Source organism: Nycticebus coucang, chromosome 24 (assembly GCF_027406575.1).
Source record: "Nycticebus coucang isolate mNycCou1 chromosome 24, mNycCou1.pri, whole genome shotgun sequence".
Classification (NCBI taxonomy): Eukaryota; Metazoa; Chordata; class Mammalia; order Primates; family Lorisidae; genus Nycticebus; species Nycticebus coucang.
This window is the reverse complement of record NC_069803.1, coordinates 27,187,980-27,215,010: the sequence shown is the minus strand read 5'-3', so window position 1 is coordinate 27,215,010 and position 27,031 is coordinate 27,187,980. Positions and strand designations below refer to the sequence as shown.

The window sequence follows — 27,031 nt, the reverse complement described above, 5'->3', positions numbered from 1 at the left end:
CAGTCTGTCCCACCTGGGCGGGGCAGGTCTATGTGGGCAGGTACACCTGATTCTATCACCTATGATTTCATTTGAAAAGGTTCCACACTATGACGCCATGGCACTCTACCGAGGGCAATAAAGTGAGACTCCGTCTCTAAAAATAAAAAAGAAAGGAAAAAAAAAAGCTTCCACTGCTAAAACTGACTTGAAACCCACTATTCTAGATCAAGCTCTTGATGTTTGGAGTTTCTCAACCTCTTGATATTTGGGGCCAGAGGATTCTTTGTTTTGGGGACCGTCCTGGTCATTATGAGATGTTTACAGCACCCTTAGCCTTTGCCCACTCATACCCTGCAAGTTGTAACAATTAAAAATGTCTCCAGACATTACCAATTATACATACTCCTGGACTTACAGTGAAGTCACATCCTGACGAGCCCGCTAAACCAGAATTTGTTACCATCTTATGATGGGCTTATGTCCAGTCGAAAAGAAAACTTCTAAGTTAAACCATCGTAAGGCAAGGACTGTCTGTATCCTTAAGACATGAAATCTCTGCTAGTTAAAAACCCCTGGCATAAAGCAAAATAATGATTTAATTATCAGGCCACAAGCTTGTCATGTCTTTATGTGCAAAGCAGTTTTCTGCGAAAGCTCAAATAATCTCAGGCCTTGAGTTGCACCGGTTTTTTGTTTGTGCAGAGATAAGACAAGCGAAACACCACAGTAAGAGAAATGTCATAACGTGACCTGTGATCACTGGTCACAAGAAAGTTGCATAGTTAATAAAGCAATATTCATGCAGATAATTAGTTGTGATTTCATGTTCGTTGGCTTTTGCACCTGACTCTGACAGTTTCTGGCTCCACACAGAGGTGGTCGGAGAGCAGAATGATGCCATGAGGTGCCAGGTTTGGGGTAGATACACCCCTGAAACTGGTTCTGGAAAAACAATCATTTTCCTTAGATAGCCACTGAGGCAAAATAGGACAGTGATGGATGTGGGACGGGGGACTGATTTCTTGAATTCTATCAATGACTAATGCCACAGCTTCTGGGAAGCCTCTCGCAGTGGGCCACGCACTGGGCTTGAGGTTATGTGAGTTTCAAGATGAAAAGTACAGACAGCACCCCCTTTGCGTGGGGGCAGAGAGCAGACCCTGTACAGCGCTGTGTCTGAGAGGTGGTATGTCGGTAAGTCCAGGTGTTGTAGGACATGGAGGGGGGGCAGCCAGCCCATCCTCAGGGGAGGGGTCCTCAGCAGAGTTTGAAGAACAAAGTGAGGCTAAGCAGAGGTTGTGGCACGTGCAAAGGCCCTGAGAATTTACAGCACACGACACATCTGAGAAAGTGCGAGCAACTCCGTCCAGCTGGTGCCCAGGGAACGTGATGGGGAGCTGTGAGAGGTGGGACTCGGGCAGTGTGATGGTACATCAAGGATTGGTCCCTTGGCACTGACATACTGTCCCCGTGCTGACACATGCTGCGGTCCTGTTTTGCAGACCATTGACAAGTGCTCAGCGATCTGGGTCATCAGCGATGTGGAGCGAGTGTGTGGGGGGAAGGCCCATGAAGACCTTCTGAATGAGAGCATCAGAGCCTGCCAGCGGGGTTTCTGCAGGGACGTGGCCCTGGTGGTCACCAAGACTGACAAACTCCACTTGCCAGAATACCTAAGGTATCATGCTGGGCTCATGGGGTTGCAGACCCCAGTGGGGGCTTTCCTGCGTGGGTCCTGACTACAGTAAGGACCAGAGCTTGACTTTGTGACATGGTGGGCATCCTGGACTTTGGAAAGGGACTGCTGGGGATGTCCTGGGACCTCAAGTCCCTTGAGTAGCTTGTCTTGTGGATCTGGACCACTTGGCTCCCCTTGCAGGTGGCTGCTTGGTGCCGCTCATCCTCTTCACAGCTCCGAGGGCACCACCGACACATACCAGATGCAGATGGCACCTCCTGTTCTGGGCAGTGGGACGTCCCACCTGCCCCTGGCAGATGTGGGGCCTGTGACAACCACACCTGTGCGGTGCCGTCTATAATGCCATCAGGCACGGTCCAGCTTTCGTGTGTCAGTCTCTGCTGCAGTTGTCTATCCCCAAGATTTTTAACTCATTGAGAACAAGTCCTCAAAGTTTTAGCACTTTGGCCAAAAGTAGAACCATTCTCTTTGAGTCATGTTCTCACAGATATTAGTGTGAAAGGGAAACATTGGAGGGCTTAGCAGATGTTCACAGATGTTGATTTCCATGTAGATCTCTGTTCCCCCATAACTAGGAAGACTTTATCTTGTCCAAAGTTAAGCACTTCTAAGAATGAAAAGGGGTGTTAGTCGTCCTTAGAGTGGGTATACCCTGGGCTGTGCTGGGGACACAGGACGTTTGGTCCCCTGCAACTTTGGTCGGACTGCTGTCTCTGCCAACTCACTTGCTCTCATGGTCCAGGCTGGAATTTTAGCTTCATATTTTTTCACTGCTGTTTCTTCCTTCTCTGCGCCTAGCACAGAATAATCTCTCAAGTTGTCCCTTTTCAGCATCAACACTAAAACAAAACATAATTAAACATAATTCAATCCAATTTAATAAGCATTTCTCAAACGCTGTTTGAGGGGTAGGGGCTGCAGATTCAGAGGCACATTGCCTAGTCCCTGAGCTTGCCATTTAAAAGAGGGTTAAAGGTCGTAGGTCAGGGACAGGCAAAGTGGCGTGGGAACCCAGGATAAGAGGGCTTCAGTTTTGACTGGGACAAGGAGTGAGGTCACAGAAAGTGTCACAGTTGACAAGACACTGGCTGAACATTGAGAAATAAAGACGCTTTTTACTGGAGGTAGAGCAGAAGAGAGAGCCTTGAACCTAACATTTTTTATGCAAAGCCACCCGGACATGAGCATCTGTGCTGCTTTCAGGGAAAGGGGAAAGACCATCACGACACATAATAAAAGTTAAATAATTGTTACATTTTTCTAATTTCATTTCAGGGAAAGAAAGGTGGGAAAAGTAAGTATGACCTAGTTATTTTAAAATATTATGTTTTACAATTGATGTAATAGTTGACCCATGAACAGCATGGAGGTTAGGCAGCCACCCCCCTGCTCCGTCCAAAATTATGTATAACTTTTGAGTCCCCCCAAACTTAATTGCTAATACTCCACTGTTGACTGGAAGCCTTACTAACAACATAAACAATTGATGAATATATATATATATTTTAAATTATATATATTCTTACAATAAAGTTGGCTAGAAAAAAGAAAATGTAATTAAGAAAATCACAAGGGGCTCAGTGCCTGTGGCTCAAGCAGCTAAGGCACCAGCCACATACACCTGAGCTGGCAGGTTTGAATCCAGCCCAGGCCCGCCAAACAATGATGGCTGCAACCAAAAAATAGCCAGGCATTGTGGTGGGTGCCTGTGGTCCTAGCTACTTGGGAGGCACAGGCAGGAGAATCGCTTGAGCCCAGGAGTTGGAGGTTGCTGTGAGCTGTGATGCCACAGCACTCTACCTAGGGTGGCAGCTTGAGGCTCTGTCTCAAAATAAAAAAAGAAGGAAAGAAAAAGAAAATCACAAGGAAGAGAAAATACATTCGCAGTGCTGGACTGTATTTATTCATACAGTAGGTTTACTTTGTTTCCAAGAGTAGCCTGTCTGTCTGAAACAGCTGGCAGGCACAGCTGCAGACTTCAACCTACCAGTTCAGCTTTTTCTGGTAATGTCATGACTTTTCCTTGCTTCTCCAAAGAACTTCCATCATCACAAGTGGCACTTTGGGTCCCCTGGTGTTGTTCAAGGTTTACAATATGGCCCTAAACACAATGAAAACAGCTAGAGATCACTTTTTACTGAGATACACAGTTTACTGGAGAGATGAGCTCTTAACGCAGAGATAATTAGCTTCCCGCTGTATTTTAAAGAGATAAAAGGAGTGGCTCAAAGGAGTAGGGTGCCAGCCCCATATACCAGAGGTGGTGGGTTCAAACCCAGCCCTGGCCAAAAACTGCAAAAAAAGAAAAAAAAGAGAGATACTTGCAAGACATGAGTTCACCAGAATAGCAACAGGAAGTGGCTACAAAATTATTGCAGTAGTCTGGTGTGCACTATAGTTAATTTTACACAGTTATGATTTAACTGTATCTTTACATTTGTTTGCCCTTCTCTGGATGTCCAATGGTGTCTTGTAACATCTGTAAGTGTGTGTGTAAGTTTTGATACATTTTAACTTTTTTTTTTTTGGAGTATTTTTTTTTAATTGTTAAATCATAGCTGTGTACATTAGTACAGATTTTCACTTTTCATGATAGAATTGTGTATATTTTATGGTACACACGTAGTAGATGATAAACCAGTATCTATATACATTTTCTGTATTCATGACTTACCTTTTTCTTAATTTTTTGGATATTTCTAGGCTACAAGTTTAGTACACAGGTTTTTTCAAATTGTCACAGATCTCTAAAAATGGTTCCCATATATTTATTTAAAAAAAAAAACTCATGTCAAAGTGGTCCCATGCAGTTCAAATCCACATTGTTGAAGTGTCGACTGAATGTAGTCCTAGTACAGTACGTGCATATTTGACTGTAGAACCAAATGAAGATCTGCAGAAATTCACGTCTTACCATTTCATCAGTGTTGCTAACCTTGAACTCTTTGCATGCTTTTATTTCTTTCACAACTTAGCAAGCTATTCAAAGTCAGCGGGAGGCTGTTTTAGAAAGAAACGAAATGATAAAACTACAAAGGAATAGAAGTCTCAAGGAAAAACTGGAGGTGAGTCACCCTATTTCCCCATGCATTTTTCCCCTGGGTGGCTTCCCAGCCCCCAGTCTTGTGTGGCAGCAAGGGCAAAAATTTTGGAATAGACAATTTGGATTTAAACCTTCCCCTCGCCTCCCACAGCAGACATCTGGAATTTGTCAAGTCTCTAGGAGAGAATGTCCATTAGCTTTGGAATTCTGAGTATTCAGAGATAGTGTGGAAAATCATCAAGATTGCATTTATTAATTTTTTAATTAATTTTTTGCATGCTTTTATTTCTTTCACAACTTAGCAAGCTATTCAAAGTCAGCGGGAGGCTGTTTTAGAAAGAAACGAAATGATAAAACTACAAAGGAATAGAAGTCTCAAGGAAATATGAATATGCATGCTGAGAATATGCATGCTGAGAATTGGTACAGAGGCGGGTGCTGATGGCCTAGCAGGTGGGGGAGCAGCCTGGGCTCCGTCCCTCGCTGGCACAGCCCATGCGGACAGTGATCTATGCAAGTTCAGCACAGAAGGCCTTAGTGGCTAGTTCCCTTTAGGAAAACACAGAAATGAGGGCGAGAGGAGGTGCGCCCTTCCCTTAAACTGAACCTGTCAGATTTCAATGTCACACGTGGCTCCTCTGGTAACTACTCCCCCTCTGTGAACAAATTGGTTATTTTCTGGCTCACTTGGCTTATTTTACTGTGAAAAGAACTGATTGCTATGCGTAAAAGAGGGTTTGCTGGATTGAAATAATTTTTATTTGAACTGTCAAAATAATCAGGAGCCTTTAAGCTCAATTTATAAATCTTATTGTATCTGCAAATTGAATCATTGTTATGCCCAGACTCTTTTTCTTTGATTGATATTCAGTTACCACACAGAGTTAGTAGATTTAACTCCTTTATAAAATTACACCATTTTAAACCTTACATTTCTGTAAGTATTTTAAACTAAAATCATGAACTTCAAATGCCTGCAAAAGTAGATGCTACCTACCCAGATCATTGTGTTTGCAAAGCATTTCTTAAATTCAGTATAAAATAACTTATAAAATGGGGTTGATTAATTTCATTCACCTCTTTTTATTTATTTATTTTTGAGACAGAGTCTTACTATGTCACCCTCGGTAGAGCGCTGTGGCGTCACAGCTCACAGCAACCTCAAACTCTTGGGCTTAGGCGATTCTCTTGCCTCACCCTCCCAAGTAACTGGGACTATAGGCGCCCGCCACAATGCCTACCTATTTTTTTTGTTGCAGTTGTCATTGTTGTTTAGCTGGCCCAGGCCGGGTTCAAACCTGCCAGCTTGGGTGTATGTGGCTGGCACCCTAACCCCTGAGCTATGGGCGCCGCCCTTTTTATTTATTTATTTATTTATTTGCAGTTTTTTGGCCAGGGCCGGGTTTTGAACCCACCACCTCCAGTATATGGGACCAACACCCTACTCCTTGAGCCATAGGTGTCGCCCCCTTTATATTTATTTTTATACCTTCTCAGGCTGCACGTTCCCCTACCCTTGTTGGGAAGCAGAATTTTCATGTTTGGAAAAAATCTAAGATATCATCAATTTTAAGGTGTACCACTGTTTTATATCTCTCTGGAAAAAAAAATCTGCTGATCAAACCACGAAATAATATTTTCTTAATACTTAGAATTTTTTATTTTATATACATCAGATTTCTTTTACATGGATTCTTTAACATCAGATTTCTTTTACATAGAATTTTTATTTTATATCCATCAGATTTCCTTTACATGGATTTATAAAAATCACATATACTCTTTTGTAGCAAAAGTAATGAAAATGTAAGTAAATGTATTGGTTAAAGGACTTCTACAACTTCTTCATTCAGAATTCAACTCATCTCAGTTATTTTTTATTTTTTTTTTGCAGTTTTTGGCCGGGGCTGGGTTTGAACCCATCACCTCCGGCATATGGGGCCGGCACCCCAACCCTTTGAGCCACAGGCGCCACCCATCTCAGTCATGTTTTGACTCAGGATCTCCAATTCTTTTTCTCCTCGTATCATCCTCTGTACTATCAAGAGTGCCGGGGATGCAGCATTTCTTAACGGGTGTTCTGCTCTTGGCCAGAATTTCCTTCCAAGTCACTGCCACGCATTCTGCAAGCTTTGATCTCAGCACTGTTTTTGCGGGGTGCGTGATAAGCACTCACTGACCACGCCTCAGTTTCCAAACATAACCCAGCTTCATCCACACGTGGGTGTTGCCTTTTCCTTAGTCCCACGAAGCATTTAGGTGTCAAAACCTGGAATTATTGTCCAGTCCACAAACTCTAAGCATTTTTCATTAATATCAAATATATGCCCCACTTTTCTATTTCCAGGCCTTTCAGTGTAAACAATAACTTTTATTTTCAAAGCTGAATTATAATCTTGTGGAAGATATTTAAAATGTCTGTTCAATAGAATGGCACCAAGAGGGCACATGGCTCATTAGAAGAGAGGGCAATGGGACAGCCATGACCAAGTGCACCCACATGCAGTGTACCAGTGTTCTGGGGCTGCTATAACACAGTACCACAAACCAAGTGGCTTAGCACAACAGAAAAGTTATTATCTCACAGTTCTGAAAGCTGGGAGTCTAAATCAAGGTGCCAGCAGGGCCATGTCACCTCTAAAGGTGCTAGAAAAGGATGCGTTCCAGGCTTCTCTCTGAGCTCCTGGTAGCTCCTTGGCTTGGGGCAGCATAACTCCAACCTGCGTGTGTCTATATCTAAATTTTCCCTTTTTGTAAGAACACCAGCCATATTGGATTAGGGACCCACCCTAGTAATAGGTCTTACCCTATATTACAACTATATCATAATATAATTGATTTAATCTACAGTGACTCAATTTCCATGTAAAGTTGCATTCTGAGGCACTAGGGATTAAGACCTCAACGTCTGATTTTGGGGTGGGGGGCTGAGATATCCGATGACAGGCAAGCAGTGACTGGCCTGCATCAATTCTAAGATGCATCTCCATTTCAGAAATAGTAAATAGTGGGAAAAATGCACATCTTAGTATTAATAAACTATAGTACCTTATCAGCCGAAATTACTTGGTTGAAGAGATTACAGTATGCTTATGAGTTTGGGTTGTCACTTCAGGATTCTGGACTGAGACACAAGCTTTCAGTCCTACCGTGCTGTGGTGACATGGGTCCCGCGTCCTACAGTAACATGCTGTTCCAGGCCCGTGGTTCCCTGGAGCTTCCCTTAAATTTTGCCCTGTTTTTACTATAAACTCTCACACAGCTTTTTGTTATAGCCTAATTCACAAAGTTTTACTGCCTGACTTGACCTGATGGGATTTTTGTGTACCTCCCAAAATAGTAACACACAGAACTCTTTTAGGGTTTGCACAGATGGAATTTACAGGCTGGATTTTGACATTCCCAGCATGTCCTTGGAGCTGGGTACTACCTTTGCTTTAAAATACCTTACTTTATTTATTTAACTTTGGGACCATAATGAGCTCGTGGCTTTTCGCAGAATTCTTGAGTTCTTTTTGATCCTCAGAATGTCACGTCTTGGCCAGGGGGAGCCCTTTAAGCTGACTCTTTTCAACATTACCCACCCAGACATTTTAAAAAACATTCTGCCTAGCAACGAAAACATACTCAAGCCCACTCTATTTTCCCCGCCTCGAGACACGGATCAACTACTTTCCAAGGATCTTGGGTTTCTTTTAACAGAGAATAATATTAAGAATAAAAGTCGAGGCGTTAGGGGAATGTGTCAAATTATTTCCTGCAAGTAAAGGCAGCGGCCGGGTGATATTTCATGACAAAGCTAAAAAAGGTAGATTTAGAACAATGGGGTTATAATTTATGTTACCGATTTCAATCTAACTCCAACCTTATTTTCCAATTCTGCTTCCATATGGAATCCCTTTTATTTTTAGCTTCCAGGTTTTCTCTTTTCTCAGATACTATATCTTCTTATACACTTTAATATGTTATGGTATACCTTGGGTAACAAGCCATGTGTTTAAATCAGAACACTTGTCTAACTTTTCTGCAGCATAATTTGATGAGTATCTATGAACAGCCTGGATCCCACCCTCCAGCTATGTTTCTGCTTCTATTTTACAATACCGTGGAACCTGCATACTGCGGTCACTTTGTTGACACTATAAAAATATTCCCTTTTTACTATAATAACAGGAATATATGTTAACTAACCTTCAATATTTCTTTTAAAAGTTGTACCAAATTTAGGGCCAGATTTTAAGTAGTGGAAACACCTAGACCCAGCGAGGCATACTCCTTTCTTGAAATAGTTTTAGAACTCTACTTAAATGTAATTCCACATGAGTTTCACCTTCTAGTAGAAAATTGTTTCAGGCCAGGCACAGTGACTCATGCCTGTCATCTCAGCACTTCAAGAGGCCGAGGCTGGTAGATCACCTAAGCTCAGGAGTTCATGACCAGCCTGAGCCAGAGTGAGACCTCTGTCTCTAAAACTAGCCAGGCGTTGTGGCGGGCACTAGTAGCCCCATCTACTTGGGAGGCTGAGGCAATATGATCACTTGAGCCCCAAAATTTGAGGTTGCTCTGAGCTATGACACCATGGCACTCTACCAAGGGCAACAAAGTGAGACTGTCTCAAAAAAAAAAAAAGGAAAGAAAATTGTTTCAACTTTCCCTGAACTTTTTCCTAGACTCAAAATTCTATCAAAAACAAAAGCAAGAATAAATAATTTTAGCAGACCTTTACACTTGAGCCCTGACTCTATCAGGGGTCCTCAAACTTTTTAAACAGAGGGCCAGTTCACTGTCCCTCAGACCGTTGGAGGGCCGGACTATAGTTTAAAAAAAAAAAACAAACTATGAACAAATTCCTATGCACACTGCACATATCTTATTTTGAAGTAAAAAAACAAAACAGGATCAAATACAATCACACTGCCGCACATGGCCTGCGGGCCGCAGTTTGAGGACCCCTGCCTATAGCGTGAGGGCGTTCAGTAGTATATACAGATGTCTCTATTCCAGCCTTGACTCCACGTCCTTACAGCTTGAGAGAGACGTGGCTTGTCACCAGTCCCACTGGATCACAGGGCCTCTACTCTATCAGCTCTTTTATATCTTTGTATTAGAAAGGGATTGACAACTCTGCTGTTTTCTCCCTCCCCAAAATACCCATGATACACACATACACGGTCTAGACGTACATGTTCTTCTCCTTCAAGTGAGAAGAATAAAAGACTCTGGAACAATATTCGTGTATAGTTCTAGGAAGACTTCTCAGTGATGATGTTTTTCTAATCAAAAAAAGACTTTCTGGGCGGCGCCTATGGCTCAGTGAGTAGGGCGTTGGCCCCATATACCGAGGGTGGTGGGTTCGAACCCAGCCCCATCCAAACTGCAACAAAAAAATAGCCGGGTATTGTGGTGGGTGCCAGTCCCAGCTACATGGGAGGCTGAGGCAAGAGAATCACCTAAGCCCAGGAGCTGGAGGTTGCTGTGAGCTGTGACGCCATGGCACTGTACCGAAGGTGACCAAGTGAGACTCTGTCTCTAAAAAAAAAAATAAGACTTTCTTACAGGGAGGCGTCTGTGGCTCAGAAGAGTAGGGCACCAGCCCCATATGCCAGAGGTGGCGGGTTCAAACCAGCCCTGGCCAAAAACTGCAAAAAAAAAAAAAAAGGCTTCCTTATATAAAGGAAGTCTTTAAATTTGCTTAAAAATTACTCTGCATGAAAATGTCTATGATCACTCACTAACCACTCAGCTAAAAAACTTTCACTTTTCTAGAACCTTTGCTCAATGTTGTGTTGTGCTGGTAAATGTTTAACAACCAGCTCATTGTTCAAACAAACAAATACACAAACAAAGAACCAGACTCGCACCAGGGTAGCATCTGCCAGTTCCTGTGGTGTAAATACTCCCATCATTGCCAATCTCAAGCTAGCATTGTGATGTCCCCGAGTGCGGAGTTGGGAAGTGAAGCTCGTATGAGCTGCTTCTGCTCACCACTGCCTTTTCCAGAGTTTTGCTTCTTTTTTCCCAAAAGGATTCTTGTACCTTTCCCCCTCTGAGCATTTAAATATACTTTGGAACTATTTTCTCTATACATTTTCTTCTAGAATTGATATTTTTAACTCCCAAGAGAATAGTGTCTATGCAGCAATTTCTGCACAACTTCTGGCCGTGGGGAGACATTTAGAATATTGTCTATTCTTTGTGGGGTTCTTGGAGAACTCAAAACGAACCAGCTGAAATTTGCTGCAGGCTCTTGGGAGGCCCATGTCCTGTTTGCTTTGCCACGGTCGGGTTATTCTGTTTTCTCTGCCCCTCTCACTTCAGAGAAAGCTGCCGGCTGACTTCAAGCTCCTGGAAGCCTCAGATCTCGTGTACACAGTCAGCGCCCAGGAGTACTGGCAGCAGGCTCTCCTCACTGAGGAGGAAACTGGTAACTTATGTTTTTTTTTTTTTTATCTCGATCACCAAAATTCTCAAGATTAAGCTTGGCACTTTGAATTTCCTGCTCTAGATCTTTCTGTGCCATGTGAAAAAAATTTTCAGGCTTGCCAGTTTCTGTATCTATTGCAAATATATATATTTCTTTCCGCCTCTCTGTGGTGCCTGAGACCACAATTCCTCTTTCCTCCAAAACTTACCGTGAGTTGGTAAAGGTTGTCATTTCCCTAGTATTCAGCTGGAGCAGGCCCCACACCCGTTCAGCTGTGGGTACCAGAATTGTTTTCTGAGTGTCTGATGTCTGGTTCGTCTGTGAGGTAGAGGAAGTAGAAGGTATGGCCTCTTTTTTACAGAACTTAAAATCTAGATGAGGAGCTATTCCTAACCCAAGGGCAAAAATTAAAGGGCAAATAAGGCTGACTGTAAGCACAACAGAAGGCCAGGGAATCTAGAGTTGTGTGCAGATAGAACATTCGGTGCAAACCAGGCGAGCAGGTGGGCTGGGGCTGGGCTTTCATCTGGGTCCAGTGTGGCTTACGGCCCACACACATGTGACTAGATGTGTGCGTGTGGGAACAGAGGTTAGGGAGCAGAAGGCGTGACGTGTTTCCAGAAGTGAGGACTGCTTGAGCGAGGGTATAAAATTAAAATTAGCATGCTATGCGGAAGGAATAATATAGGAAAATTGCCCTGTACGAGAATACTGGGAACATTATGGTGAGATGACATCTATTAGCTTCTGACTGACAAAGGCAAGCTTCTGATCACCTGTTAGAGGTTCTTGTTCCTTTCTACAGCGGGAATGGACTATTCTGAGGTTAAAGGTTAGTGGACATAGAAAAATTTAGGGGGACCAAAGAACCGAGACTCTACAAGTGTGAGCACCTTGGGTTCCACTTTGCAGGCGAGTACCAATTCAAAACGCCCATTTTGGGCGGTGCCTGGTCCCATATACCAAGGGTGGCAGGTTCAAACCCAGCCCTGGCCAGCTAAAATAGCAGTGGCAACGGCAACAAAAAATAGCCGGTGTTGTGGCGGGTCCCTGTAGTCCCAGCTACTCGGGAGGTGGAGGCAAGAGAATTGCTTAAGCCCCAAAGAGTTGGAGGTTGCTGTGAGCTGTGATGCCACGGCACTCTATCAAGGGCGACAGAGTGAGACTCTTGTCTCAAAAAAAAAAAAGAAAAGAAAAGTACGTTCAAAATGCCCATTTTGTTCAGAGCCTGAACTTTTCTGTGTGGTTTGTTTTGTACAGTTAAATTAAATTAATATTCAGCATTGCTGGCTCTGCCATTGATTGTTGTTGGTCCCACACACAGGAAAAGTGTTTTTTGGAAAGGTTGGTTTAGTGGGCAGCCAGCCCACATGGCCCTCAGCGCCAGCTCACTCCTGTCACCACCCTGATCTTTAAACTTCTAGGAGTTCTATTGACTACAGACTTCTGGCCTTTTAAAGTTGTTTGTGCTCTCTGTGAATTCCAGAAATCCCCAAGTTAAGAGAGTACATCAGGAAAAGCGTCTTGGATAAGAAGAGGAGGATGGTGGCCCAGTATGTGACGGAAGCCTTTGGCCTGTTGCTCCTTACAGACAGTTTCAACTCCATGCAGAGCCTGCCGGTATGCGAGACAGTGGCCTGGGTGTGTCCCCCCTGCCTGGGAAGAGTGTGGCCTTGTACCAAGTTAGACAAGTAACTCACATTTTTTCTTTTCATATCAAAGGAAGATATGTAACGTGCAGCGTCTAAGAGGCCAAAAGGGTCATTAGAGGGTTAAAACCCTAACATGTAAATAAGAGAGGAAGGAGCAATTCTTTACCTGAGACAGATGGTGTGAGGGGAAAGCGTAGAAATAGTCAGTAGCTGTTTCCCATCTCTCCTGAGACTTGAACAAGATGATGTGTTTTAACGATTTGCTTCTACCCTGTTTTCCCTGAAAATAAGACATCCTCCAAAAATAAGACCTACTTCCAGGAAAGATAAGATGTCCCCTGAAAATAAGACCTGGCGCATCTTTGGGAGCACACCTTAAAATAAGACACTGTCTTATTTTCGGGGAAACAGGGTAGTGGGCTGCAGACACGTCTTGGTCGCCCTGGAGAGGCGTGTTTATGTGCACAGTCCACAGATGTTTTCCTCTGATCTCCTTCATGCTCTGGCGCTGTCAGAATCTCAAACTCAGAGCACTGTAGTAAAATGATGTGAGAGGAAGCAAAGTAGGAGAGAATTCCCGGCGACTTTGATATCTATCTGCTGTCCAGACTGCGGGCCCTCTCCATGACCAGTTGCAAATAACTTTTTTCACAGTGATGGATGAATGTATCTCTTTGGATGTTTTTTTTTTTTTACCCTAAAATGAGAGGGATAAGCTGCTAAGTTAGAGGCTTGGGAGAGTTTTGGAGAAAAACCTAGTGCTGTCGTTAATCACCAGCTGTGTTGTTTCCTTGTAAGAACCCGAATATACAATTGTCCACGCAATGGGTTGACCATGTATAAAAACAGAACTCTGACCCACAACCTGTAGCAGCCTGGCCAGACACCAGCTCCTTATCAACAGTAAACAGTCCAGGCAGCCAGTCCTGCATCTCTAACCAAGTCAGCCTGTCAGAAGTCAGACTGTTTCAATCCGGGAAACCAAACGAGAACTTCTGTAACAATCAGCCCTGGATGGCCAGGCCTCGATCCATAATTTTCCTTATCTTTGTCCTTGCTTGGAGTTTGCCACCAACCCCAGAAAGCCAGATGTGTACCCCTAACCAACCACACGGCCTTCTGGTCAGCCCATCTGCGGCTTCTCCAGGCCAAAACCTGTGGTCAGGGTGCACCTGAAGCCTTCCCTTTAGTCCACTGTAAAATTTTCCCACTCCTCTGCCTTCTGTTGAGTTTCTGCCAAAGTCAAGGTGAAGGCAGCCAACTCCCTTGCTACAGCAAGCTCTGAGTAAATAGCCTTTGCTGTTCTCATTTGGGTGGTCTTCGCTTATTTCCACACTGCCTGTACCTGTCCGCTTGGCACGGTCAGGTTGTCTGAGTTCTTGTTATGTTGGAACAGGGCACTAGCTAGGCTCTGTGAGAGGCCAAAGAGCTGGTCCTGAGAATGAGTCAGGCAGAGCTGGGCACTCCAGACCCACCTTCCATGTGAAGGTGAGCAGTGCCAAGTGGAGATGGGCCTTTGGTTTGTTAAACCAAACACCAGCCTTTGAAAATTCTGTATAAAAGGTACAGAAGAGGGCATAGAGCCAACTTCACCGACTTTTTTATCACTTTTTTTATGCTTTGTTTTGGTCTGGCTGTATGAGACAAAAACAAAACAAACTCCTGGAATCTGAGATTTTTCTAACTTGGTTTATGTCCCCTGAAATAGTTGGGCAAGAGTTTGACCTTCCAACATCCTGAAAAAGTTCTTTAGGGTGAAATTTGTCTCTCCGCCCAGCACAAGATTGCTTTTGGAAGTATCGGTGGAAAATCAATCAGATGTGGTGCTGTGTGTGGTTCGAGTATTTTACAAATACAAGGACAAGACATTCTGCAACTGAGCCCGGAAATGCCCTTTCCACGCACTCTTCTTTGCTAAAAAGGAAGTGTAAGCCCTCAGAGGGGCTCGGTCCCAGCCTTGCAGCTGGATTCGGGCTGTGGAAGACAGAGGAGAAAGGGTGGACTGGCGTTTCTGCGATAGCCATCTGAGGGAGTTGCCGGCAGCTTTCCTCAAAATTCCTTGGCCTCGATGTTGGTCTTATTCTTAGTTCTTTGAATGGTAGGTTGGAAGGCAGGAGTTTTGTCAGTTTCCTTTAATTCTGAAAAATCAAACCTAAATACTTTCATGATTGATCATGTTTTTTTAGATTATGACTCGAACCAAAAACTAAAAGAGTTTGGGTAGTTAGTGATTTTAAATGAACACTCGTTATTTTGAAGAAACAATAAGAAGTTGATGGTGAGATCTCAGTGAATCCCGCATTTAAGTCCAGCCTTTCTCTTTCTTATCGTTCTTTTATTCCAAGCTCTTTCCTTTCTTACCATTCTTTTGTGTATTCAGTAGGGATTTATTGAGAATGAGACATTGTGAGAACCTTGCCTGGAGATTTATTTATCTTATCATCTTTCTTATTCCATTTTGATTACCAGAGATACCACAAATTCAAAAAAATCTAAAGGGCACTTTGGGGGAAAAATATGGTTTATAAGAGTTTTTTTATTTATTTTATTTATTTTTTATAAGAATTTTTAATGGTGGGCTTGGCGCCTATAGCTAAGGGGCTAGGGCACCAGCCATGTACACTGGAGCTGGCGGGTTCAAATACAGCCCAGATCAGCTAAACAACAATGACAAATGCAACAAAAAAATAGCCGGGCGTTGTGGCGGGCGCCTGTAGTCCCAGCTACTTGGGAGGCTGAGGCAAGAGAATTGCTTAAGCTCAAGAGTTTGAGGTTGCTGTGAGCTGTGACGCCACAGCACTCTACCCGGGTATACATGTTTTTGGCACCCTCTGTATCTCTTTGAGTAAAGATCCACAGAGGCCTCTACTGAAATTTTAGTGCATGTATTTTTATTCTCTTTACTAATAGTGACATAGTGACTCTGTCTCCAAAAAAAAAGAAAGTAAAGAATTTTTTTTTTTTTTTGTAGAGACAGTCTCACTGTACCGCCCTCGGGTAGAGAGCCGTGGCGTCACACGGCTCACAGCAACCTCTAACTCTTGGGCTTAGGCGATTCTCTTGCCTCAGCCTCCCGAGCAGCTGGGACTATAGGCGTCTGCCACAATGCCCAGCTAGTAAAGAATTTTTAATGGTGAAAACTAGGACAATCCTTAGACTTTTCATAGTGGGGAATGGTGTCCATAAACTCCAAGACTCATCAACTGTAAGATTCACAGAATTTTATTTGAGGTTGTTTTCAAGATCCTTCAACCCCATTCACTTATTTTAAAAATGATGCAGTTAAGAACCAGGGCAGTTAAAAGTCACTTATAGAAGGTCACACATCAGTTTGAGAATGATTTCTGTCTATTTGGAAAAAAACTTAAAAGTCTACGATATCTAATAGCAGCTTTTCCAGGCCATGTGTTCAATTCACGAAGGTGCATAGATTCTTCTCTCTGTGCCGTGCCCTGGAATAAGTGAACTGAACAACTATCTGTCCTTTTAGTAGGTTCCTAGTCCAGGGAAGGGGGCATGTGGGGTGAGAGAGACACTGTAGGATGAGAGGAATGCTGTAACTCAGGCGTGGACAGAATGTACCTCTGCTGGGGAGCCAGGGAGCCGGGGAAAACTTCTCATGGGAAGTGACGTTCGAGCCTTTTTTTTTTTAAACAGTCTCACTCTGTAGCCCTGGGTAGAGTGCTGTGTTGTCATGGCTCACCTCAAACTCATGGGCTCAAGGGATCCTCTTGCCTCAGCCTTCCAAGTTGCTGGGACTACAGGCACCCATCAGAACAACCACTTAATTTTTCTATTTAAGTAGAGATGGGTCTCATTCTTGCTCAGGCTGGTCTCCAACTTGTGAGTTCAGGCGATCCCCCTGCCTTGGCCTCCCAGAGAGCTAGGATTACTGGTGTGAGCCACCACACCTGGCTGACTTTTGAGCTTTGTCTCGAAGGACATGAGGTTGGAACAGCATGTGTGAAGGCATGGAGGTCTCAGAGGGGACGGTATGTTTCGGGAATAGTAGCAAGTTCACGGTAGCTACTTGGGAGGATGTATCAGGCAAACAGATAGTGGTTCTGGAGAGGTGGGTCTAGTCTCCGTGATGAAGGCCAGGCTGGGGACTGTGACTTTCCTCTGTGCAGGCACTGAGGGGTCCACCTCATTCCTATGCTCGGATGAATGCTAGGAGTGCCCAGTTTAGAACCTAGAGGTGGAGGGCGTCCCTGGTGGTCGTTTATATTATTTAAATATATGTTTTCCTCTCTGATTAGACTGCATTCTTTGAGAAAAAGACCACAGCTTTATTTTTGTGCCTTGGTAGTATTCCAAGTAAGATCCCACAAAGCCCAAGCAGCTCTGTACACTGAGGGACGCCTTATTCTGATAATGAAGAGATGTTGACTCTGGGTGATTAACTCAATCAGATTGATCAACTCAATCAACTCAATGGGTTGGTGACAAGACTATGGGAAGTCTTTAGGGCAGCAGGTGGCCTGATGCTCCTTTTGCTCCCTGTCCCTAGAGTGAACCCTTGTACATGAGCGGCCTACGGAGGTTTGTGGAGGAGAAGGTGGCGGTGCTGGACAAGGCCATCATGCAATGTTTTGCCCACATCGAGTGGCCTCTGCAAGAAGGGGTCCAGGCCGCCAGGACTTCCTACCGACGCATCCTTGGGGCATGCTTGGTGGTGAGTGACCTTTCCAGGGAAGATACAGGTAGCCAGTTAAGTCTACGCTTTCACAAAAATAAGAGAAAAGTGAAATGAATTATTATACATCCACACGATATTATATGGTTATGAAAATGATTTTTGGAACATATTTACAAGGGTGTGGGGGATATGCTCATGTTGTAATATTAAGTGAAAAGAGCAGAGGAGAGAGAGTGAAGGAGGGAATTAGGAGGGCTGTCTGGAAAGTATCCAACCATGGTTAGTACTGTTTTTCCAGGGGGGCCACTTTCTGGACAGACCTCATATATTAATTATATATCATGTTATGCAGCTGTTCACTTAAAACATTCCCTTAAGACATATAGGGGGTGCCAAAAATGTAGACACTTTTTTTTTTAGAAAGGAAAAAAACAATATTAAAATTGCAATACTCAATATACACCAATAACAAAAGATGAACCCACGTCATGTTGAGCACCCCCGTAACTGCAGAATTCAAATGTGACTTGTGTATGACACATTTGGTACAATTTTTTTCTTTCTTAAAGTGTGTATACATGTTTTTGGCACCCTCTGTATCTCTTTGAGTAAAGATCCACAGAAGCCTCTACTGAAATTTTAGCGCATGTATTTTTATTCTCTTTACTAATGATCACCATCTGGCTAAAATTCATGAATGCCTCTTATAGTTCTAGCTTTATAATACTCTTTCCTCTGATAGGCGAATTTATTTCCCTGGGGGGAAAATGTCACCAAGACATACAAATCAAATTATATCCCAATGACAATTTAACAAAAAAGAGTGCAGAATTTAGACTATCCTTAGAAAATCCAAGGTATGTATTTACTATAGGGTTATAGCACTTTTCCATTCATTCATTCAATGAGTGGTCATTTAACACATATTTATCGAACGCTAGTGAAGTTGTTGCCAGATGTTGGGGGTGTAAACGTGGGTGAGACATTGGGCCTCATCTCAACGAGCTGATGATCTGGGATAGGAACCTGACGCAGGGGTAATCTGACAAACGCAAAATTGTATGAGAAGGATTGTGATTAAAGTGAGCTTTGGAAGCCCAGGGCAGGGGCGCCCAGCCAACCTGGAGGGAGGCATGACCATTGTCCTTTCTCATTTAGCTTAATAATATGTTTAAAGATGGTGTTGTCTCAACTCTTTCCTGTGGTTCTTGGCAACAGTCCTTGGCCAAGGCAATGCAGTTCTGATCCTGTGACCTTCTAGTTAACGCGACTAATTTATTGTTTGATTTGTCTAGAGGAGTAAAGGAAACCAAGGTTTTCACCAGACTCTGAAAGCTGTTTGCCTGAAACATGGCGTCTACGCCTCCAGAACCCTGGCAAGAATAGATTTGAACGAAGCTATCACTCAGCCCATCTATGACCACATCGATCCTGTTTTTGGAGGCATTTTTAGGTAAAGGCTCTTTCATTTTGTGCCTTCCTGAACAAATACCTGAAGAATGTTGGGCCAGACTCTCATCTTTAAGAATTTATACTTTGGATCTGGAAGCGCAAAGAGTAGCTTGTAACTTGAGGAGGAAAGTGTGGCCTTTGGCAAAACACAGAAGCCTTCTTAGTTTGGTTTACTTAAAAATTTCCCATGGTGACCTGGAGTACAGATTGAGATGTTGCTTTCAGACTAATATTATGATTCCCATTATTTTTCAAATATCTCATATGTGTGGGAGAGGATAAATTTTCTATGGATCTGGGCCCGGACAGGGTATTTTGATTGGAGAGAGAGGAATGGGGCAAACACATGGTCTTCAGGAACATTCCCTGAATGTGCAGAGGTCTCTGGGTCTGGCGTGGGTTGGGGGTGCATGTGCCCCCTCGGTCTCCTTCTTTCTCTGACCTCCAGTTCTTTCCTCCATTGACAGAAATGGAAATTCCTAGTCCCCAAGTGCAGCTGCCTGTCCCCAGCCTACCTTCTTCTTCCCTGCTGGCATGCCACCTGCTTGCCCACCTGCCGCTGCCTGAACCATTCTCACACCTTTGCTGTCTTACTCAGCCCTCACCTTTCTTTAAACACATCTTGGATCATGCCCTTCCAGTGACACCCACCCCACCCTGTTTACAAGTTGGTGGTTCCTCAGAACAGCATTCAACATTCCACATGCCTCCAACCTTTGCCTGTGCTGTGGCCCAGGATCAGCCTTCTGCTGTAGCCAGCCCAGAGGGTAGCAGGGAGCAGCTGCAGTGTCCTGGGCTCCGTGCTGAGCACTTGGCATGCGTTATCTCATTAAATGTTAAATGCTCCCACTGACCCTAGGAAATGGTTTCTGTCTTTTTTTACATCTGAACAAACTGAGATCCAAAAGAATTGAGCAACTTTTCCCACTGTCACCCAGCTCATGAGTAAGAGCTATCATTTTTTTTTTTTTTTTTTTTTTTTGAGACAAGAGTCTCACTCTGTCACCCTGGGTAGAGTGCAATCTCAAACTCTCGGGTTTGAGCAATCCTCTTGCCTCAGCCTCCCAAGTAGCTGAGACTATAAGCGTGCACCATTATGCCTGGCTATTTTTTTTCCCCTTCTATTTTTAGTAGATACGGGGTCTTGCTCTTGCTCAGGCTAGTAAGGACTAGGATTTAAAGCCTGTGCTTTCTCCTCAATTACCTGCCACTTCTTGCTGCTGGGATATTCTGAAACAGCTGGGTTTATTGTGTTGCCCCATGGGGAATAATTCCTCCTTTTTTCCACTTCCCCAAATCTTACTCATCTTTTAAGGTATATTTCAAGTCCTACCCTTACAAGTAGAAACTCCCTGTCGGTGGAAAGACTATGACTTTTGAAGTTAAAGCAGTTTTCAAAGTCTGGCTGTGTCTTTCTCTAGCTGTGTGACCTTGGAGATCTCAGCAATCCTCTCTGAACTTCAGTTTTCTCATCTGTACAATGAGCATCACCACGCTAAATTCACAGCACCATGCCTTTCACCTTGTGGAATTTGGTAACTGTGAGATTGCGTCCCATTCTCTTAAATGAATAAAAGGAACCAGCTAGTTTCATGTTTGTTCCAGCCCCATAGCAGCCACCCTTGTCTCCTCACCTGTCTGTTGCTTTCTTCTGTAGAACTGGGAAGCCCACCAGCTCAGCTCTGATACCGCACATAGATGCTTTTAAGCACTCCCTGCAGGAGAAAATGACAGAAATTGGGATAAGAAATGGCTGGAAATACGATGGTTATAAAAAACATTTCCTGATCCAGGAGGTAAGTTCTTTATACTGTGAAGAGGGCAGTGGGTTTTGGGTTGCCTATCTTTCCCTATTTACACCCCCAGAGCGTCCCAGGTCTTGACACCTCATTGGAGGTGCTGTGAAATGTAGAACCTGATGGGACTGGGGGAGAAAAGTGGTCCTGAGATCGCCACAGAGGTGGGGGACACTGAAGCAACCGATAGCGTGTGCTGAGACGGTAACATCAACTCAGCTCTCAGGAAGAATCTTCAAAGAAGCCTTAGATGTGTGAACATTTGCCCCAACTTATAATGCTTTCCCTAATCTCCCTGTCATTTTTGCCAATATTATGAAGCAGTATACAAAGCAGTGAAGCTTAAGGAAGTTAGTCAATTTGGGGGAGGTCATTTTTTTGGTTTTGAGGCCTCAAGAGTCTTGTCTGTGCCTCATGCAGGGTCAGCCCAAACCACATGGCAATCCTGGAGACGTAGCTTGTACCTCCCCCTTCCCTAAAGAGGGCCCCTTCCAGGGCCTCATCTGTGCCCACGTTCAAGTCAGTAAACATCCATTGAGTAGTTTGTAGGTGCTGGGCACTGTGGGAAGCACTTTGGGTGTGCAGGTGCTTAGGACAAAACTCGTGCCACGAGAAGCTCCCAGCAGAGTTGTGGAGACCACATGTCAACAGCCAACCCTGATACAAAGCAGAGGGGATGGGGCCTCCACCGGGGCACCTACCATGCCTTTGTTGAAGGAATGGTCACTAATGGACTCTGTTAACATGGCTTCTCAGATAAGCGCCATCCTGGGAGGCCTGGAGGGCCACATCCTCAGAAGGAAGAGGAGGATCTACGGGTCCCTCACCACCTCCGTTCAGAATGACCTGAAGCCCTGTTACGAAGGTGGGGGCTGAGGGGCCACATCCCCACAGGGTCTAGGTCTTTCCGTCAGCGCCTGGGGCCTCCTTTTCTGCTGCTCCCTCAAAGTATTTGTCCTCCTGCTTCTTAAGTCCTTGCAACACCCTCAGCCTACAGACTGAAGGCACCATGGTTGCAGGGGGTGGGAGAGGAGATTACGGCCCCTTCTCATCTGTGTGTTTCTGTCCACCCTTTGTTTTGTCCACCCTTTGTCTAGCCCCCTCCTTCTCCTTTCCATGCTGTGTCTCAGGCGATTTAGCTTTAATATCCACTTCTCATTTTTATTTTCTCCAATCATTTTTTTTTGGTAGAGTACCATAGCGTCACAGCTCACAGCAACCTCCAACTCCTGGGCTTAAGTGATTCTTTCGCCTCAGCCTCCCAGTAGCTGGGACTACAGGCACCCGCCACAATGCCCAGCTATTTTTTTGTTATTGTTGTCATTGTTGTTTAGCAGGCCCTGGCCGGGTTCAAATCTACCAGCCCCGGTGCATGTAGCCGGTGCCCTAAGCACTGAGCTACGGGCGCCAAGCCTTCTCCAATCATTTGTGAACTCACAGTCTCCTTCTTCTTTTGAAGACCCTTTTTTTTTTGAGGGGTGGGGGGTGGGTGCATTATTTTGTAAGCTTCTGCTTAATTCACCAATTAGGCTTTCTGAATGCTATTTAGGATCTAAATATTAAAAGTGTTATTTTTCATAGAAGCATGTGTACATATGAACCTGCATACACACACACACATCTATAAATATATTTTTATATGTTTGCTTGCTTATTTCCCTTTCTGATTCCGAAGATTTCTAAGCAAGTCCTTGCCATGGGGTGACTGTGGCTATCATTTTTGCTAGAGGCAGCTCAGATCACTGGCAAAAAAGCCTGTGAGAGAATGAAAGACGTCATCCGAAGAGGGGTTGACCAGCAGGTGGCCGAGGGCATGTTCGAAAGGGCTCAAGAAAGGATGTGGCACCAGTTTCAGCAGCTGAAGGTATCCTATGGTCACAGCCTCAACCCCAGTCCCAGGAGCTTCCGGGGGAGTAGAGGAGGCGGGTGCAGAGGATGGGAGAAAGAGCAGGTGTCTGGGCCCCAGGGGAACGATGCCTCTGTCCAGGGGGCCTGGCCAGTGCCCATGGTGTGGGGAAGGGGCCGCTGGTACTCAGTGTCCTGTGTCCTGCCCTCACTGCTGCCCTGTGGCCCTGACTGCAGAACTGCAGCCCTTCCAGCCCTCTCGTGCTTTCCCCCTGTCCTTGTGCTCAGGGCTTTATAGACATTGGCTCTTTGAACCCTCAGCAAATCCAGGACGTAGGTACCATCACTGTTCTCATTTTTTGGAGAGGAAAAAGCAGCGAGAGGTTTATCAGCAGGCCACATGCCGCACAGCTAGGAAGGTGCAGACCAGCATGTGGGACGGGGTGGCATAATCCAACAGTAGCATAATCTCTAGGCAGTTTTTTTAATGATGGAAATGTCTCGTCTACATAAAATGTCAATAAATGTCAGTACATAACTCGGCAGGTCAGTTGTGGTTGCTAGCGCGCACTTAGCCTTGATTCCATCTACCCTGGATGGTTCCCATCCTGCCTCAACCCCGGTCTCTCAGCCTGGTGGTCATTCTCCCCCAAGCAGTAGAAATCTTTTGTCTTACTCCAGGCCACTGTTGTCCCCCTGCCATGTGAGCCTCCAGATTCTTCTCTTCTCAGTCCCAGCTGACTGACCCACCCAATGCCTGAGGAAGCTGGCCGGTTGCTCTCTGGGCCCACCCGTGAGGCAGCTTCTGCAGCCTACTCTACCCAGTCTCCTATTCTCCATTCCCCAGTTTTTGAAAATACCTTCTGCGCCATGCAAAGCATTTAATTTCTACTGGAGTAGGCTGGGAGGTATCTCTCCAGCAGCAGGTCAGTTTCAGCCATTTGACGTGTCATCACAGCCTGCAGACACATTGGCAGGAAGTTAGCCAAACTCTCCAGAGCCAATGTCCACGTCCCTATTGAGTACATTCAAACTGGATCTTATGGTGCCCAACAAGGTCAGTCCACTAAAAGAAATGATTAGTGTATTGAGCATGGAAAAATGTATCTTAAGTGGCAGAAACGTAGGAAGTTAAAACTGGGCGAGACCATAGAGTATTCTTCCCTGACCATTTTTTTAAAAAAAAGAATAATAGGGTGGTCCCTGTGGCTCAAAGGAGTAGGGCGCCAGCCCCATATACCAGAGGTGGCAGGTTCAAACCCAGCCCCTGGCAAAAACTGCAAATAATAATAATAATAATAATAAAAAAGAATAACAGTTAATTTTTAACTATTTAAAATACTTTAGTTCTATATAATAGATGGAATTTCTTTTTATATATAATTAATGTTTGAAGATGGACTGATTCTTTTAAAAATTGCCTTTCACGATGTTCTTATAAATTAAAGAATGGAATACTGCTTTGTTGAAGATAATAGTTTCTGGATGAATTGATCGGCACTGTGGCCTCCTGATCTGTTTGCACCCTAGTGTGAGGTGACTCCTTCTGGTTCAGGAGCTGTGGATCTCCCATTCCCTGATCTTAAAGAAAAGGAAGCCGAGGCCTGGAGGGTTTACGTTTCCAGCTTCAGGCTCCCAGCTAGAGCTGAGACTCAAGCTCACGGTTCTTTGTCTGGCATGTAGCAGAAAAAGCCTAAGATTTGAAGTCAGGAGATCAGAGGTCAAAACCACCCTCTTCCAGGCTAGAGGAAGGAGTCTGGTGTTTCTCAAAGGGGTGGGGGCAAGAGACAGAAGAGGAAAGAAAATTATTTTCATTGATGAAGGACTGAGACACATCTCTGTAGTTGGGAAGAAGACTCAGACCTGCCAAGGAAGGTGGGCTGCCTGGAGCAGGGGTTGGTAAACACTGACTCAGGGACTAAAGGTGCCAGAGGATGCTGGGTAGTTACAGGCTCTTCCCTTTTTTCCCATCTCTTCATTGGCTGTCTTCTCTTCATGCCTCCTTCTGTCCTCGTTAGCGCCTGATTGGATTGGTCAGTACCAGAAGCACGGCCTCTCCCACCATGAGTCTTAATGGGCAGGAAAGGAAATGCTGGGGGGCACAGCTAAGAGCCTGCAGAAATGCTGCCCCATGACCTCTGGGCTAGTCAGTACACTTGAAAGTGGTTCACTTTTGGACCTGGCTTTGACTTTGACAAATTCACCTGCAACCTCTCTGGCTAGGGGATTGGGTGGGGTCACTCTTACAAGAGTCCCTTTCTTTTGGGATGTGCCATCCTAACAGACGGAATGTCCTTGTCATGTAGACGGGGATCACGGAGAGGGTGATGGGCAGTATCACGACCATGCTGACCCTTGCTTCATCCCAGGGGGATGGTCTCTACAAGGAGCTTGCAGGTAAACACAAGAAACCTTTGGGAAAAGGATGAGTGATTGTGCAGACTCCCCTTGCTGCAGTTGCTCCTTATTGAATTTAAAGGAGTTAAGTTAGGAAGAATGTCCAGGGCAAGGAATGAGATGATGATAATGGCCATGACGATGACTGCCCGCCCTTTGCCGAGCACCCGACTGAGATGGAGCAGTAAGCTGGGCTTTGTGCACACTGCCTCATCCCACCTCACGTTAGCTCCCTGAGCCAGATGCTATTGCTCCATTTTGCAGATACAGAAACAAAGACTCAGATTAGATAATATGCCTGAGGTTCCATAGCTGGAAAGTGGCAAATGTGAATCTACAACCCTGCCCCACTGTCTCCATGACGCCTTTCTTTTGAGTTGGATGCCTCCTCCTTCTGAAAATTTTCATTGTGTGGTGCTAGAGAAAGGCTTTTCATAGTCCCCCAGGAGCCGGGAGTGCAACTCTAGCTGTGTGTACCTGTTGCTGGCAGCCACCTCCTGTTCAGATTATGGGCTCCACCAGGGCCCCACTATAAACTGGAGGGTGTAAACTGTTCAACTTTGTAGGAAAATTAAAAATAGACATATTCAGGGCAGCTCCTGTGGCTCAGTGAGAAGGGCGCCGGCCCCATATACTGAGGGTGGTGGGTTCAAACCCGGGCCTGGCTAAACTGCAACAATAAGTAAATAAATAAATAAAAATTAAAAAAATTTTTTTTTTAAATAAATGGGAAGACATCTCCCCCCACAAAAAAATATATATATTCATTACCCAGCCGCTTACTTCTAAGAATGAACCCTCTAGATATCCTTATGCAGGGGAGAATGACATATAGTCAAGTTTACTTAGGGTAGCATTGATTATAATATCAAGACTTGATAGCAGACGACAGTGGAACTTCAGGAAGAATAAAGCAGCGTTGTCAGTAGCAGCGCAGATACCTGTGGAGCATTAATAAAGACTTAGGATTTTCCAGGGTTCTTTATCAGTAGACTTGTGCTTCTTTTGAGGGTGACCCCCATGCTGAGATGGTGTTCAGGTAAGAAGAAGAGGACTTGTTTTGCTTCCCCTTATAAAACAAGGAGACTGGACTTGCTGATTCCCAGGCCCCACTCCCGATCTTAGGTTCTGATTCCCAGGCCCCACTCCCGATCTTAGGTTCTGATTCCCAGGCCCCACTCCCGATCTTAGGTTCTGGGGCATGTGACGGGATGCTCGGGGCATTTGTTTTCCGAGACACTGCTGGAGAGGACGCTGAGCCCTGATGCACACTCTGCTCTTCCCTAGACGTCAGGAATGAGTACAAAGAGATGGAAAAGCTGCACCGGAGCCTGCGGGAGGTCGCTGAGAACGCGCTGCTGAGGAGAGGTATGCAAGACTTCCTCCTCAGGACGTGCCCCCGCAAGGTGGGCTCCCCCGAGGCATAACTTCAGTTAACTTCAGTTCTTGGGGCTTAGTGCCAGTGGGGTGAAAATGAAGCCCAGAACCAAGAATTGGAATTACTCCTGTTTTGTGAAATCTAATAAACAATGTCTCCCTACTATTGCAGCTTTATATATAACACAAAACCCAATATGTTCTTGCTTCTGGCATAATTTTATTTTATAGCCAATAAAGTGTCATCTTGAATCCCTAGTGGAGTTTTAAAGCTTTAGGACAAGAAACTTATGGTTTACCAAAGAAAAATATCTAAACATCAAAAAAAACCACAAAAACCCTTTAATACTATGCAAAAAAATGTAAAACAACGCTTTAGGGACCCAATTCTATTTCCCATTTTAATGGGAGACTTTGAGCAACCGGATAACATTGTATCATGAAAACAACATGGGTTTGGGGGGCAGATGGTCAGAGGCCGGATTTCCAACTGCAGGTGTGCTGAGACCAGCACTTCTCAAATACTTAGATCTCAGGACCCTGCATTCTTAAAGGATCCTAAGGAGCTTCTGTTTATGTGGGTTATAACTGTTTATATTTAAAACTAAGAAAAAAAATTAAACTGTTATTTACAAACTCACTTAGAAGTAATAATAACAAACCTTTGACATGTTAATGAAAATAACATTGTTAGGAAAAAGGCTATTTTCCAAAAAATACAGTGA

At 44.5% G+C, this 27,031-nt stretch overlaps 1 protein-coding gene across 1 annotated transcript in view; it reads left to right on the top strand.

The window, feature by feature from the left end:
- NUGGC (nuclear GTPase, germinal center associated) overlaps nt 1–26,555 on the top strand; it is a 51,404-nt gene extending 24,849 nt beyond the window's left edge. Inside the window, exons 8-19 of the mRNA XM_053578327.1 lie at nt 1,485–1,660; nt 2,957–2,975; nt 4,657–4,746; nt 11,043–11,148; nt 12,635–12,768; nt 17,311–17,475; nt 18,735–18,892; nt 20,549–20,687; nt 21,444–21,552; nt 22,415–22,551; nt 24,839–24,929; nt 26,217–26,555. Of these exons, the coding sequence (XP_053434302.1) occupies nt 1,485–1,660; nt 2,957–2,975; nt 4,657–4,746; nt 11,043–11,148; nt 12,635–12,768; nt 17,311–17,475; nt 18,735–18,892; nt 20,549–20,687; nt 21,444–21,552; nt 22,415–22,551; nt 24,839–24,929; nt 26,217–26,356 (1,464 nt within the window). The 3' untranslated portion in view covers nt 26,357–26,555. The remainder of the gene's footprint in view (nt 1–1,484; nt 1,661–2,956; nt 2,976–4,656; nt 4,747–11,042; nt 11,149–12,634; nt 12,769–17,310; nt 17,476–18,734; nt 18,893–20,548; nt 20,688–21,443; nt 21,553–22,414; nt 22,552–24,838; nt 24,930–26,216) is intronic.
- Nucleotides 26,556–27,031: the final 476 nt, after the last annotated feature.